This window comes from Apteryx rowi, unplaced genomic scaffold, assembly GCF_003343035.1.
Source record: "Apteryx rowi isolate R43461 unplaced genomic scaffold, aptRow1 scaffold_0, whole genome shotgun sequence".
NCBI classification, from domain to species: Eukaryota; Metazoa; Chordata; class Aves; order Apterygiformes; family Apterygidae; genus Apteryx; species Apteryx rowi.
This window is the reverse complement of record NW_020447195.1, coordinates 5,241,036-5,253,874: the sequence shown is the minus strand read 5'-3', so window position 1 is coordinate 5,253,874 and position 12,839 is coordinate 5,241,036. Positions and strand designations below refer to the sequence as shown.

Below are 12,839 nucleotides of genomic sequence, written 5' to 3'. Positions count from 1 at the left end.
TGCATCAGTCTCCCCAGGCAGCTCCAGTTGTAGGGGGGCGGTGGGAGGGGGGGGGCGCCCCTTCCCAGTCCAGCTTTGGCTGCAAGCCATAGCTATCCCGAGAAAACTCTCCTTCCCTCTATAGCCTGCGCAACGCTCGTGGGGAGGGATCTTCACCTASGAGATGCCCAGATGGAAGAGTTTTAAAAGGGTGGTTTAAAAGAAATTACAGTGTAGTGACTTATCTGCCGGGGGTGAAGTCATTCTCCAGGGACGTAGGAGACGTGGCAGTGGCCAAACAAAGGGACGTTCTAGCTACGCTACTGGACAGAAGAACTGCAAGTGTCCGGGTTGAACCTGAGGACACCTATTGGAAGAAGGAATAGAGGCAAAAATGTAGACACCTGGGGAGAGTGACTTCCCATTGCCTGGGAAGCTCCTGGCCAAGTCCTGTGCTATGCTGGTAATATGTACATGTTCCTTCTAAATTCTCAATTCTGGATAGTGTTCGGGAGCGGATGTTACACTAGTGAACCCTCTCGTCTGTCTAAAAGGCAGTTGTTTATTCCTTCTATAAAGTCTGTGAAAGAGCTGTTCCCCCCATGTAAGGCAACCTGGTTACTCCACTTTCCTTTTTTGCCTTGCTTGGTTCTTATTTGGCATTACAACCCACACCTGGTTCACTTAAGAGCAACATAAATTCCTATGTAAGCTTCTTGACAGTACCCCCTCTGTTTTTGGTATTTTTGGTTTTTAACATATTTTGACAAGTTCATGTGACAGCTGTGCTTGGTGGTACAGACATACATTTTTCTCTCCTTCACCCTGAAAGTTTCTAATGATCCTGATTTAGCTTTCACAGTGTTTGTATGCAGTACTTTACACTAAGGGTAAGACACAGGCGAGCAAGCAAAATTGATGATTTCACTTCTTGCCAGATTTTCTAACTAAAAAAGATTTCCTCCTGGCAGTTCTACCTCCAGATATTACCACCCCATCTTCTAAAATTGTAAAAACCTCTGTATATTTGATAACTTGTAGACTCTCACCCGGTTTCAAAGGGAGATTATATTTTCTGGGCAGGTTGTCGATAGAACATAAAATATGAATGAAATTGTAATTTTATGGCAGATACTGGAGCTGTAACTGTCACAAGTACTCTGTATCCTCAATAGCCAGATAAAAAAAAAACATTCCTTAAAAATATTTGGTTGGCTTTTGTTCCAGCTAAGCCAAGAAAAAATCCTCAAAATTATGAACATGGTGAAAAATAAAGAAGTGAGCATTGAAGGAGCTTTGCATTTGGCACAGAAAGAGGTGTTTGCTGAAAAGGTAAGGTCACTCCTTTGATCTATTTTGCAAGACATTCAAGAATAACAGCATATTCTGGAAAGCCTGTTTGTGTGTTAGGAACATATCCTTGCTTCCTTCAAAGAGGCAGTCTCAATTTGTGTAAACGTATACACGCCAGCTTATAACCAAACAGAGCAGATACTGATGGCTAGACTCTGCTGCCACAGTTGTGCTGCCAGTATCCTAAGGAATCGATATTCCCATGTAAATGCTGAGGCTACAGTGATGTCATTACCTGGATTAAGTAGTTTAAATCTAGATCAAATGTGTTCACATATTCATTAGTCTCTGAATGCAGCATAAAGGTACTGTAACAATACAAGTATGTAGGGCAAAATCCTTGGTTACTCACTGACACTATGAAGTGCCTCAGAAAAACAGTGGATCTGAGGAGTCTCCTAGTGTTGTGTTGTCCTTGGATCATGTGTGGTCACCGTAAGAGGTTCTGAGATGGCTCGTTGTTATGCATCTCCACAGGAATGGCCACAAAATGCAAAGTCTAGGCCACTGTGACTTGAATTCCAATATTGCCTGTGGTTGTCTGTCACCCTCTACCAGTCAAGAGTTGAATCGGTGTAAAGGTGGCTTAGAACTGTTTTTTTGGTCCTACAACAACATACCTTTGCTGAACATAGGTCAGCAAGATCAAAGGGTCTTGTCCAGAGACAACTTAAAGATCAGATTGAGACACAAAAAATTTCAATTTTTCTGCTGTTAAAGCTTTCCTCTGTTCATTGAAAATCCAAAGTGGCTCGTTAATCTCTTTCCATTTGTTATGTAGGAAGCATGAAAATTCTTTCATGAGAAAAGTAGAAGTTGATAATGGTGAGCAGAAGTGGTTTGAGAGCACCGGGTGTACATGAGATAGGTACAGTAGTGCATGAGCCTTGTCCTCCTCTCCTTACTCCCAGTATTCCAGTATCTCTTTCATGGCAATCTTCTGTCCATTGTCATCAAAGAATTGCCAGAAGGGAAATCCTTAGAGAACTTTTCACTTTCTATTTCCCCTTGATCTGGATTTTTAAATCTGCCTCCCTTTGGGAGCATCTACAGGAAACCATGAAATCTTATGATTTGCTAATGGCATAATCTCAAGAAGTTTTGCACCATAGGAGCTATTAGTGATTTTGAGATAATCTTGATGCATTCTTTCACTTTTAAAAATAACTTTCTAAACTGCTTATTAACTACTTGGCAGGAAAGAATTGAAAGAATGAGAAGGAGAAGCAAAAATAAGTACTAATAAAGAAAGCAGCAAAAGTTTTGCAGAAAGGCTGCAGCCAACAGGAGATTAAGCTCAACAGCATAAGACTGTATGTACGTATATTCTCAGAGTAAAAAGAAAATGAGTTCAAATGAGAAAAAAACTTAATTAGCTAAAATTATTTAAAACTCAACTAGCTAAAACTAGCATTACTATCATTTTTTGATCTTGGCTCTCGATGATTTCTACTGATCTTTGTTCTAAGCTTATATTGCAAGAAAAGACAATTGCCTGAGAAATAGGTTGTGATACTTGCAGTTATGTGACATTGTCACCTTTTCTATATACTGCAGCTTAACGTTTCTGGACTTAACCATCTGCAGAAGTGTCCAGCATTCACGAGTCCTATCACATGTTTCAAATCAAAAGTAAAAATTATGAAACTACAGAGTTCCTCTTTAGAGTACAGGAGCAAAAATTAAGCTGACAGCAAGACTTCAGGAGATAACTGTTGGTTTTAAGAATTTACAATACTGTTAAATGAAGCAAAAGAAATGGAAGAATAACTACAAGGTAGATTTCATCTTCCCTCTAATTTTATGACACCAAAGAGGCCCTGTCACTGTATGTAAAAGGAAAAGATGAGCCTTTGTTGCAGAGGAAATCCCCTAATTAGCAAGAGACTTTTGTATAGATTAACTGTTATAGAAGTAACATGCTAGAAGAGTTTCCTTCTCTACTTCTGCTGCATTAAAGTTGTTGTGATAACTAATTATTAGAACAAAATCAAATTTAATATAGCTGTATCATGACCTTCCCTTCACTGCACCAACACCGAGTGCATTTTCCTGAACATTATCAAATTAGTCACTGTCCACACACGTGGTAGAGCTGGCATTAGGGACCAGATGACAGATTGCATACCCTCGTACAGCGTGAACAAATATCTGCCTTTTTACTGCTCTCTGTTCGAGGGTTTGTAAATATTTTCTTTAAAGTCGGATTTGGTCTTTTTTTTGCTGGTTAGTCTGTTTAATAAACTACTTATATGTTTTCAAATGTACTTACTACAGTTCCAAGGGCTCTGCTCATTTCTCCCTACTTGAGCTCTGCCACCCTGTTTTCAGCTCACCCTTTGCCTTCCAACCCAGTCTTTGATCCCTTCCTTAGCTCAGCAGAAGTTGTGGATATTTTGTACTTGTAAAAATCAGACCAAGAAGGCACTTCCACACATCTCCACAGCTCTTCTACAAAGCCTCCAGCATTACTTGAACACGGTTCACAGAGGGAGATTTCACCTAAGAGCACAACCGAATTTAATGGATCAAAGATAACGCAGTGTGGACATATTGCTGATTTCTATTTTGTTTTTTCAGGATTCACAGGATTTGCTAACTGGCTCACAGTTTAACTTCAGTATCTACAAATACAAACACTATCGGTGGCAGAAACGAATTTTGCAGGTAATTTTACAAATTCTCACCTTTGAAGAAATACATTATGCTCAATAAGTGATAAAACTAGTTTAATATGTTCTGTGGTTCAGTATATGACCTTAATTAAAATCTACCAGAGCGGCACAAGATACTGAACCAGCTTTCTACCATTCAGACCAAAAGTATTCTGAGAGTAGTATATGAAACTTCCTCTACTGAGCCCCCGACAGGGCTGTAGTATGGACTTGAAGATTTAAGAGGTTATTTCACCTCTAAAAAACATGATTCATCACAAAGATATTTGACTCTGATAGATTCCACCGGGGAGTTCTTATTTATTAGTTATCAATTGTAAATGCATATATATCATATAAATGTACTCAAATATTTGTCCCCTTTGACAGGACGTCACTTCAGCTGCAATCTCTAGATCCTACCTATGCACTTTAAAACAAATGTTCCTGGGGATACTCAGAAACACAGGTCCTGTTTAAAGTAATTGCAACCCAGGAATTCCTAATGTCCATACATATTTTGGCAAATCTGTCCCAAAATGTTGACTTGCAAGTCATTAGGTTAAGATTTTATAACTTGGTTTCTAACACATTCGTTTGTTTTTCAAATTTTAAAGTGGATTTCCTAACAGGTTCACAAACCTGCCATYCCAATAAGAAACTGTGCTACATCCCCTAAAGAGATACAATTTAATTTATTTTTCATAGCCTGGGCCAGGACCTCATGAAGCGTAAATTGAAGCATGTCCACTGACTTCAGTGGAGTCAGTTCAGTTAACTTAATTCCAGCTGAGAATGTAAAGCATTGTAAATAAGGTTTTAATTTAAAAATAAATCTTTCTTTGCTGTAGATACCTGTCCATCAAAGCTTGCACGTTACATGTACTTCACACTTTACATATTTCTCTGCTGTCGGTGCTATGTGAGATGACTAGAAACTGGGAACATCTCCTGGGCAATATTTAAGGATTCTGATAGGGGTTTTAAGAAAACTTGCATTTTTGATCATCAAACTGAGTCCACCAGTGTATAAAGAGAGAACTGCAGTTTTCAGTGCTGACAGTCTGGGATCTTTGGAAAACATTACATTCCTATCTATGCTAAAATCAAAATGCAGACTTCAAGGCAAATACCTTACTGATTTACTCTGCTCATAAGGTTATTAGGTTTTGGTTTCACTCAGTGTTGCTGATTATCTTTCACTGTTTTGCCAAGCAGACATTCCTTTCTACTCCCTCACTAAGACTGTATCATGTATGATCAGAATTTTTTTCCAGAGGAAGGTTTATATGGCAGACTATTCATTTCATCTCTGGTTACTCTATTCTGTGAATTTTTTTTTTGACATTATGAACCAATAAGGATTTATTGAATTATTATGTCGTAATGGGGCAACACTTGCACCATATTAGAGCAAACTTCTGTCAGTAATAGCTGATAGTGATTTCCTGATTCTGTAAAATCAGTGACTAAAGCTTCATATTGTTTCCAGGAACCTGTATTTCACACAGTTTTTCCTGCAGTTTGAATAAAATTTGATAGTGAACATGTCCAAGTCATATATGCTAGAGGGTTTTTTGCTGTTGTTTGTAATTGTTAATATCYGTAAATATTCACAAATGTTTGAAATTAAAAGATTATTTGGTTAGACATAAAGCTGATAGATATATGGATTAAATTATAGTAGACGTGGAAGATATCAGTTTGGAAATTTGGAATAGTTTAATTCCAGTTCCCTAGTTACCAGCAGCCTTCAAGAGTCAGAGATGGTAATGAGAATGGCTCTGCTTTGGAGATTTCCCACTATAAACAGAAATGAGGAAAAGACCACGGTGGTGGCATTTGGTTGGCATGGGCTGCAGCATAGGAATGAAATGTGCCAGGAATCATTTATGGCCAAAGGCAAATATCTAACTGAGGCAAGATCTGGATCTGACATTCTTCTGAATTTGTCTTCTCTGTGGGTCAGGTTCACTGAAGCTGGGCAGTCAGATAATATTCACGTCTCATTGTACCAGCAAAGATGTTTCTGCTCAGTAGGGACAGACATACAGAATAGATACTGGAATCCATCTATGCCGATATTTAACATTTTAAATGTAGATTGTGCACTGAAAGAATAATAATCTCATTTTGGAACAAGCAATTTTTAATTTTTATAGCTGTGAGACAGCAATAAAATAATTTTTTTGGTTTTTAATAGCACTCTCTTCACTTCTATGTATATAGATATACTCTCTCTCTCTCTCTCTCTCTCTCTCTCTCTCTCGGCAAGAAATCTGTGTATAGGTCAGATCTAAAGCAAAACACAATAATGTTTATGTCAGAAAGTAATCTCCCAATAGAATCCCTTTTTTCTGACACAGAAGCTGCTGGATAAAAATAACCAGCTTCTCTTTAGTACTGGGGCATAGGTTGAACCAGTTAGTAATTGAATCTCTGCTGAGATGGTCATGCTAATAGTTTGTGCTGCCGCTACTGCTGAATGGGAAGTTTTTACACTGGGTTGTATAAGACGAGGGAAATTTCAAAACCAATAGTATTTCAGAGTGATAAATTGATGCATATTTATCAAAAGAGATAAGGAAACAGAGTTACAATGAATATATATTTGTTTTGTAACTAAAACAAATATAGTACTGTATCTTGATGATGGAATGTCATTTTTTATTCTAATCATTGGCAAAATAGATACATATTCTGTGCTGGTCCTTTATCTAAATGCCCTTGCATGTTAATATTGGAGATACTCTCTCTCCCTTTCAATGAAGGGAAAAGATGGAATCAAGTAATGAAGAACTTTCTATTCTAGATTGATTTCAACACAAAGACCATTTTTAACATTGAAAAAGGAATTATTAAGAAACAGTTCCCCTTCTCACAAGTCAAAGCCTGTGAAGATACTGAAAGGAGACGCTTCAGCATTGTGTTTCATGGGCGCCAAGATTATGAGTTGGAAGCAGTGTCTCTTGATGATAAAAGGAAGGTAATTTTTACGCTGTCATAAATAGATTATTATAAATAACAAATAATATTTTGGTAGTAGCCGGCAGGTCCCAACCATAAATGAGCTTTGTTATGCTGTGTACTGTGCAAGCACAGAAGTACGTATGTCTTTGTTCTATATGTGTTTGTTCACAGAACAAAGGGAATGTGAGCTCAGGATAAAGTTTGTCCTTAGGATTTTGCTAAAGTTCAGTCTGTGATTGAAGATGTGTGGCCAGCTAGGGATACGATACAGTGAAAACAGATGAGTTTCTTCAGCTATACCTTGAATGTAGTTGGTCTGAGACTATACAGAAACGAGCAAGTAAAACTGATGATGGTATGCACAGCTGAATTTTAATTGAAGTTTTCTAGATAGCTGTTTCCTCTCTATACAAGATACATATTTATAAAAAAGCATGCATTTAAGAAAAATGAATGAGGCCGTCATGATACTGTGAAAAATCAGCTAGGAATTCATCTGTTGCCATCAAAATACACTGAAATTATAAAATTATCAGAGGAAGACAGCATATGCACAGTTACTAGATCTTTGTGTGATTAAATGATTGTTGCAAGATAATTGTATGAACTGCTTGATTTTGAGGTTTCAGTTCCTTTTGAATTCCAGGTTCAGTCAAATATTCCAAGTAATGCAATTAGACTCTGCACTGAAATTTGAGAAACTCAAGTCATGATGTTAATGCTAGCCTTCCACCTGAGTGCAAATAACTCTCACGTTCAGGGGTGTTCAGTGACTGGAATTTGTTTTGTCCCACTGCTGAAGTCCTGGAGCAAGCTGCACAGTGTAGGTTGAGATTYGAACTCTCAGAAAGCGTGGAAGAGTTTGTATCCAAAGTTTTGATATGGCCTATTGGTAAGAGGGTTTTTGCAGGTGGAGTCATCCCTGGTGAAACTTTTCAGTTTACACCATGTAGAGAAACTTTTTTCCAGATGAACAGCACCTTGTGGCTGATTAGGTTAATTTTCAAAATAGATTACATGCAGCAGGAGTACTCTTAAAGGTACTTTTGTTCTGTAGGAAGAACACTTAAATATGGCCCTATATAACACTTCAAATTCACACCCGACTTAATCCATGTTATTTTCAACTGTAGGCAATTTTTCTACTAGGCTCATTTGAGATTTCAAGATAAATCAATTAAGTACTAGCTGGACTTGAACTGAGTTGAACAGAAACCTTGTCTATGAATTTATGATATGAATTACAAAAAAAATTATATTTTACAGTAAGCCCTCCAGAAGGAAATTATACTATGCTTATCCATAAACATATTCAGGAGTATAGGTATAATAACAAATTGCAATTAGATTGCTTAGTATCATAGAAAGGCACTATTTACTTTACATTAAATTAAATTATTCTACCTATTTGGATACCTCTTACAATGTTGTCTATAGTTTTTATGCCTAAAGAAAAATCTACTTATTAATGTCTGATTCAAGGGAATTACCATACGAAATATGCTCTCTACTGTCACTTCTTACATAGATAACATACCTTCTGAGCAGAGTTATACAGAGTAATTCATACAAGAGACCAGCGGAGTCCTGTACTGGAAGACCCGCAGAATATGATGTGATACACGAAGGACTGCTGGATTTGCAGCAAAACAGTTTTATGTCCACTGAATGGGTGAAGTACGAACTTTATCTTTGTGGACCTCTGGGCTGTGGATTTTGTTAAAATTTCTGATAAATACTTTATATTAGACTTAATTTTTTTGATAATTATTTAATTATTTTTTATTTAAAACTTAGATGCCCTATCTGTATGAGATGAAGACATGGAAGTTACTTGTTGTTAGCCCAGTAACAGTATGCACTACAATGAGCTTCTGAGAGATGCCAGAGACTCCGTATGCTTTCCCAATACAAATATATAATCATAATGGTGCTCAGAGTGATTTTAAAGATGCAACTTCTTTGTTTATATTTTTACTCTTTTACTATCCCATTTTCTGTCATAAGGAAAAGGAAAAAAAATACTTTCAAAGCAGAARAAGAATCTAGGAGTGCTGTGATTCCTTAACTCATGCTGGTCATATGGCTGTCCTGCAACTCATAATTCATTCTTTTCGTGTTTTGAACTTCTCTCTTGTAGAGATGACCAACCAGGGTGGCCTATTGGGTGGTGGTTTTAGGAAAAGGAATCATTATTCAGTAGGAAATAGACCGTCACCAGCATTTCTTGCAGCCCCTAAGCTAAAACAAAGAAGAATGACTTTGCTTCCTCTTAGCCTATTACTGAACTAGTGAAATAGCCACAATGATTTTACATAGATTGCTACCTATCCTACAGACAGCCTGCTCTTCCCTTGAGCCAGCTTCTAAAACACCCCTTCTGTTTTTATCATGGTCAAGCATTGCTTTATACTGTCAAAGGAGTGAGAGAGAAAGAAAATCTCCCTAGCAAAAACTAATGAAAAAAATTAACATTGCAATTATCTGCACAGGGTAATTATCTCAAAAGACTTCACAGTTCACAGAAAACGATTTTAATTGTTTTTAAAAGGTTACCACTGTATGTCTTGTAAACACTATCCTCAAGTGTGTCCCAGGATTTGTTACCTTGCAACATTTAACAAGTTTGTTAACAAACAAGAATTGATTTTTATTTATCTTGTGAAGTAAAGCCCTGGTTGCTTTCCACTTGATATTAATCCTTTATTTTTTTTGCAAAGTAAATAATGGTGGAAAAATCTGAAGATCCGATTAAACTGTAAGTCCCTGCTTTAAAGAAAGGAGAGATCAATATAACTGCCAGCTCCATTAAACAATTCTTATCACCTTGACTGTTTATGTGGGAATAGTTGCAATTTATATTTTATGTTTAATTCTTCTGGTGCAGCTAAGCTTATTTAAATTCCTCATATAACACCTTAATCAACTAGCCACACCTTGAAGAGAAAGAGGAGGGAAAGAAAGGTCTGATAGAACTGTCAGAATGATAAAGAAATGCAGTAACCCTCAAGAGAAATGAGAATGCAAATGCTTAAATAAGAATAAAAAGCACATACAGTAAACCTCCAACATTATTGTTGAATATGGGGCCTTTATATGGGTTATAAGGAGTCGAGCAGAATCTCAGAAGAGAGACTTGGGCAGAAAATTCTGCTGTAACAGAAGCTGCATATGGTCAGCTAATTTGTGCCCAAATAATTTATCATCTAAAGAGTAATACCCACACTTTTGGACATTATGAGCCAAGTGACTTCTGATGGAAGCCCTCAGAATACTGTGACACTTTCCAGTCAGGTGGCTCTTGGGAATGTAGGGGCCCAGGGCCATTCGAGATGCATACATGGAAGCATTTCCAAGAGGGAGAGTTACTGGACTGTAAGAATGTGCACTAAGTTATATTATGGTGACTTGTCTGTATCTTGGTGGTAGTAAAACCTGGAAGACCCAGAAACTCCAAAGCTTTGTCCTGTTACATGCTATGCAGTCACATAATAAATTCCCTTAAAAGCTCACAGTCCAAAAGACCATCCATAACAAGCAAATGAGGGTAATAAATAGAGTGGAAAGGACAGGGTGTAGATAAGAAGTTTACAGGATGTCTGTAATTTTCAGTCAATAGTCAGATCTTGTTCTTAATTCTAGCTCTCTCATTAGATCACAGGAATGGCAGGCAGGAAGTGCGTATTTTATGTCACAGTTTACTTGTGTCAGATGAGACTAAGTCCTTATCTCAAAAGCCTTATGCTTTAGATTGATAGTTTTGATTGTTCCRTGGAAGATGCTATAGGAATGCGGAGACTTACTGAAATTAGATAGTGCTTTAACAAAGGCAAGAAGGCTTGTGTAAATAAGTAATCAGTGAAGAATGAACTGTATCTACATTCCTTGTCCTTCAGGTACTTGGTGCAACTACGTGAAGGAGAATTGACTTTGTATTGCATAGGTCTGGGAGGAGAGAACAAGAATGCAGACCCTGTAACAAATACAATTAATTTGGCAGGTGGTAATGTGAGTGTCAGCAAGGAGAATGGATGTGGTACCTTTTCAGTCCAGACCAAGGAACACAATTATTTGTAAGTATAGTTGGTAATTAATAACTTGTTAAAGCAGAACAATTGAAAACAAGGTCATGCAACAGAGATCTCAGTGTCAGCAGTGGAGAAACTAGGCCATCAAAATTATATAGACAACCCCTCCCATTGCTGTGCTATGGCTTGGTGAGTATTTTAAGGCAGAATCAAAGTATCACAATATAGAATTGAGAAGATGCATTGAAATACTGCCCACTGAGACTGTCTAGTGAGCACATCAGGAGCCAGTGAAAAGATGCATCATTCAGCTTGATAAGGCACATGTGTGAGCAGTTTCTGACTAGTTTGTATACTAAGCATAGTAAGACTTTGTTCACCTTCCCCCAAGGTGGAGAAGAGGAATTATGAGGTAACTGCACCACAAAGTCAATATATGGCAAAACTTCAGCTCTCTAACCTTAGACACCTAAGCAATTAACTTGTGTCTGAAAAGGTCAGAGTCAGCAGCACTGGGCTCCTTTGACAACTAAAGCTTTTGAACATCATTCTGCTTAAATAAGAAATATTTGTAGCTGTATTAGTCAGCATGTTATTTACACTTCCTTATGTTTATATATGACATTCTTAAATTTCAGGTTTCGAATACCCTTTACTGTCCAAAATAACAGGACAGAGGATGTTAGCAAGCTCCAGAATGAATGGATATCTCTTTTAGAAAAGTACTGTCAGCTGTGGAAGGGTGTTTCACTGCCTCGGGAAGGATCTCAGGAATGCATCTCCTCTGAAGCTGATTATGAGGAAGTTAGTGTATCTCTGGATGAACAGACAGAGGACGCCCTCCACGTTGGTGCAGCAGCCAGTCCGAATAAGTCTTCTGTCCCCCAGACGAAGCCTGCAGAAGAGGAAGCAGTGCCAGCATCACCATCTCTTCCACTTTCCATAAACAAGGCAGAGGTGCCACCAGCCCCACCTGCTTTCCCGCAGCCCTGCAGCCTCTCTCCGTTGACAAAGAGAACCAAAGCCTTTCACTGGGATGTTGTGCCTTGGGATAAGGTGAGGATGAAACTGATGGTAGCTGTTAAAGAAAAGAAAAAAAATCCCAACATGTATTAACTTACATATATAGTTACCATAAAAGTACAGTTGTGTCACAAAACAAACTGGATGCCCTTCTGTATATTAGGATGAAACAAAGTGACTTTGTTCTTTTGGCCTTTTGTTTACCCTGTCGCGCCTGTATTTTTAGATTCAAAAATCCATCTGGGGATCATGTGACCCACACAAGAAAAAAATAGATGTATCTAGACTCTGTGATCAGTTCCAAATCCAGGACAYGACAGTATTTTCCAGCAATGAACCTTCAGTGAATCAGCACATCATGTTGGATCAAAAAGTTGCGCATAACTTCAGTAAGTTATAAATAAGATCTGTGTGCTCCTATCTGAAAACCGGGGGTGTGCACTGTATGCATATTGTGTTTGCAATTTCTGCCATTTCTTTGCAAAGGAAGCAAGCTCATGTCTAAATGATCTTTTAATTTCAGTGCCTGTCTACTCATTTATAAAAATAGACCTCATGGCTCATTTGCTCTAAATACGGTCCTTAATGATGTAAAGAGTAGAAGCATCAAGGTGAGAGAAGTGTTTTCAGAGTAGCATGTTATAATCAGTAATAACAGGATGAAATAAAAAAGGGAGGGAAAAATGTAGGCTGAATATTAGGAAAAAGTTTCCCAAAAATACAGTCCATTAAGATATAGAAGATAGTCTCAAGGAAAATTGTTTTAAACTTAATGCTTTGGATATGGAATCTAGACAAGGTGAACAAGTGCTGTGGGATAATGTTTTTCTTT

The 12,839-nt window shown here is 37.7% G+C and overlaps 1 protein-coding gene across 1 annotated transcript in view; it reads left to right on the top strand.

Moving 5' to 3' along the window:
- Positions 1 to 12,839, top strand: part of LOC112961813 (formin-F-like) — a 43,868-nt gene that overhangs the window by 11,812 nt on the left and 19,217 nt on the right. Inside the window, exons 2-8 of the mRNA XM_026057392.1 lie at positions 1,207 to 1,311; positions 3,913 to 3,999; positions 6,799 to 6,972; positions 8,485 to 8,633; positions 10,853 to 11,029; positions 11,623 to 12,040; positions 12,234 to 12,396. Coding sequence (XP_025913177.1) covers positions 1,207 to 1,311; positions 3,913 to 3,999; positions 6,799 to 6,972; positions 8,485 to 8,633; positions 10,853 to 11,029; positions 11,623 to 12,040; positions 12,234 to 12,396 — 1,273 coding nt within the window. The remainder of the gene's footprint in view (positions 1 to 1,206; positions 1,312 to 3,912; positions 4,000 to 6,798; positions 6,973 to 8,484; positions 8,634 to 10,852; positions 11,030 to 11,622; positions 12,041 to 12,233; positions 12,397 to 12,839) is intronic.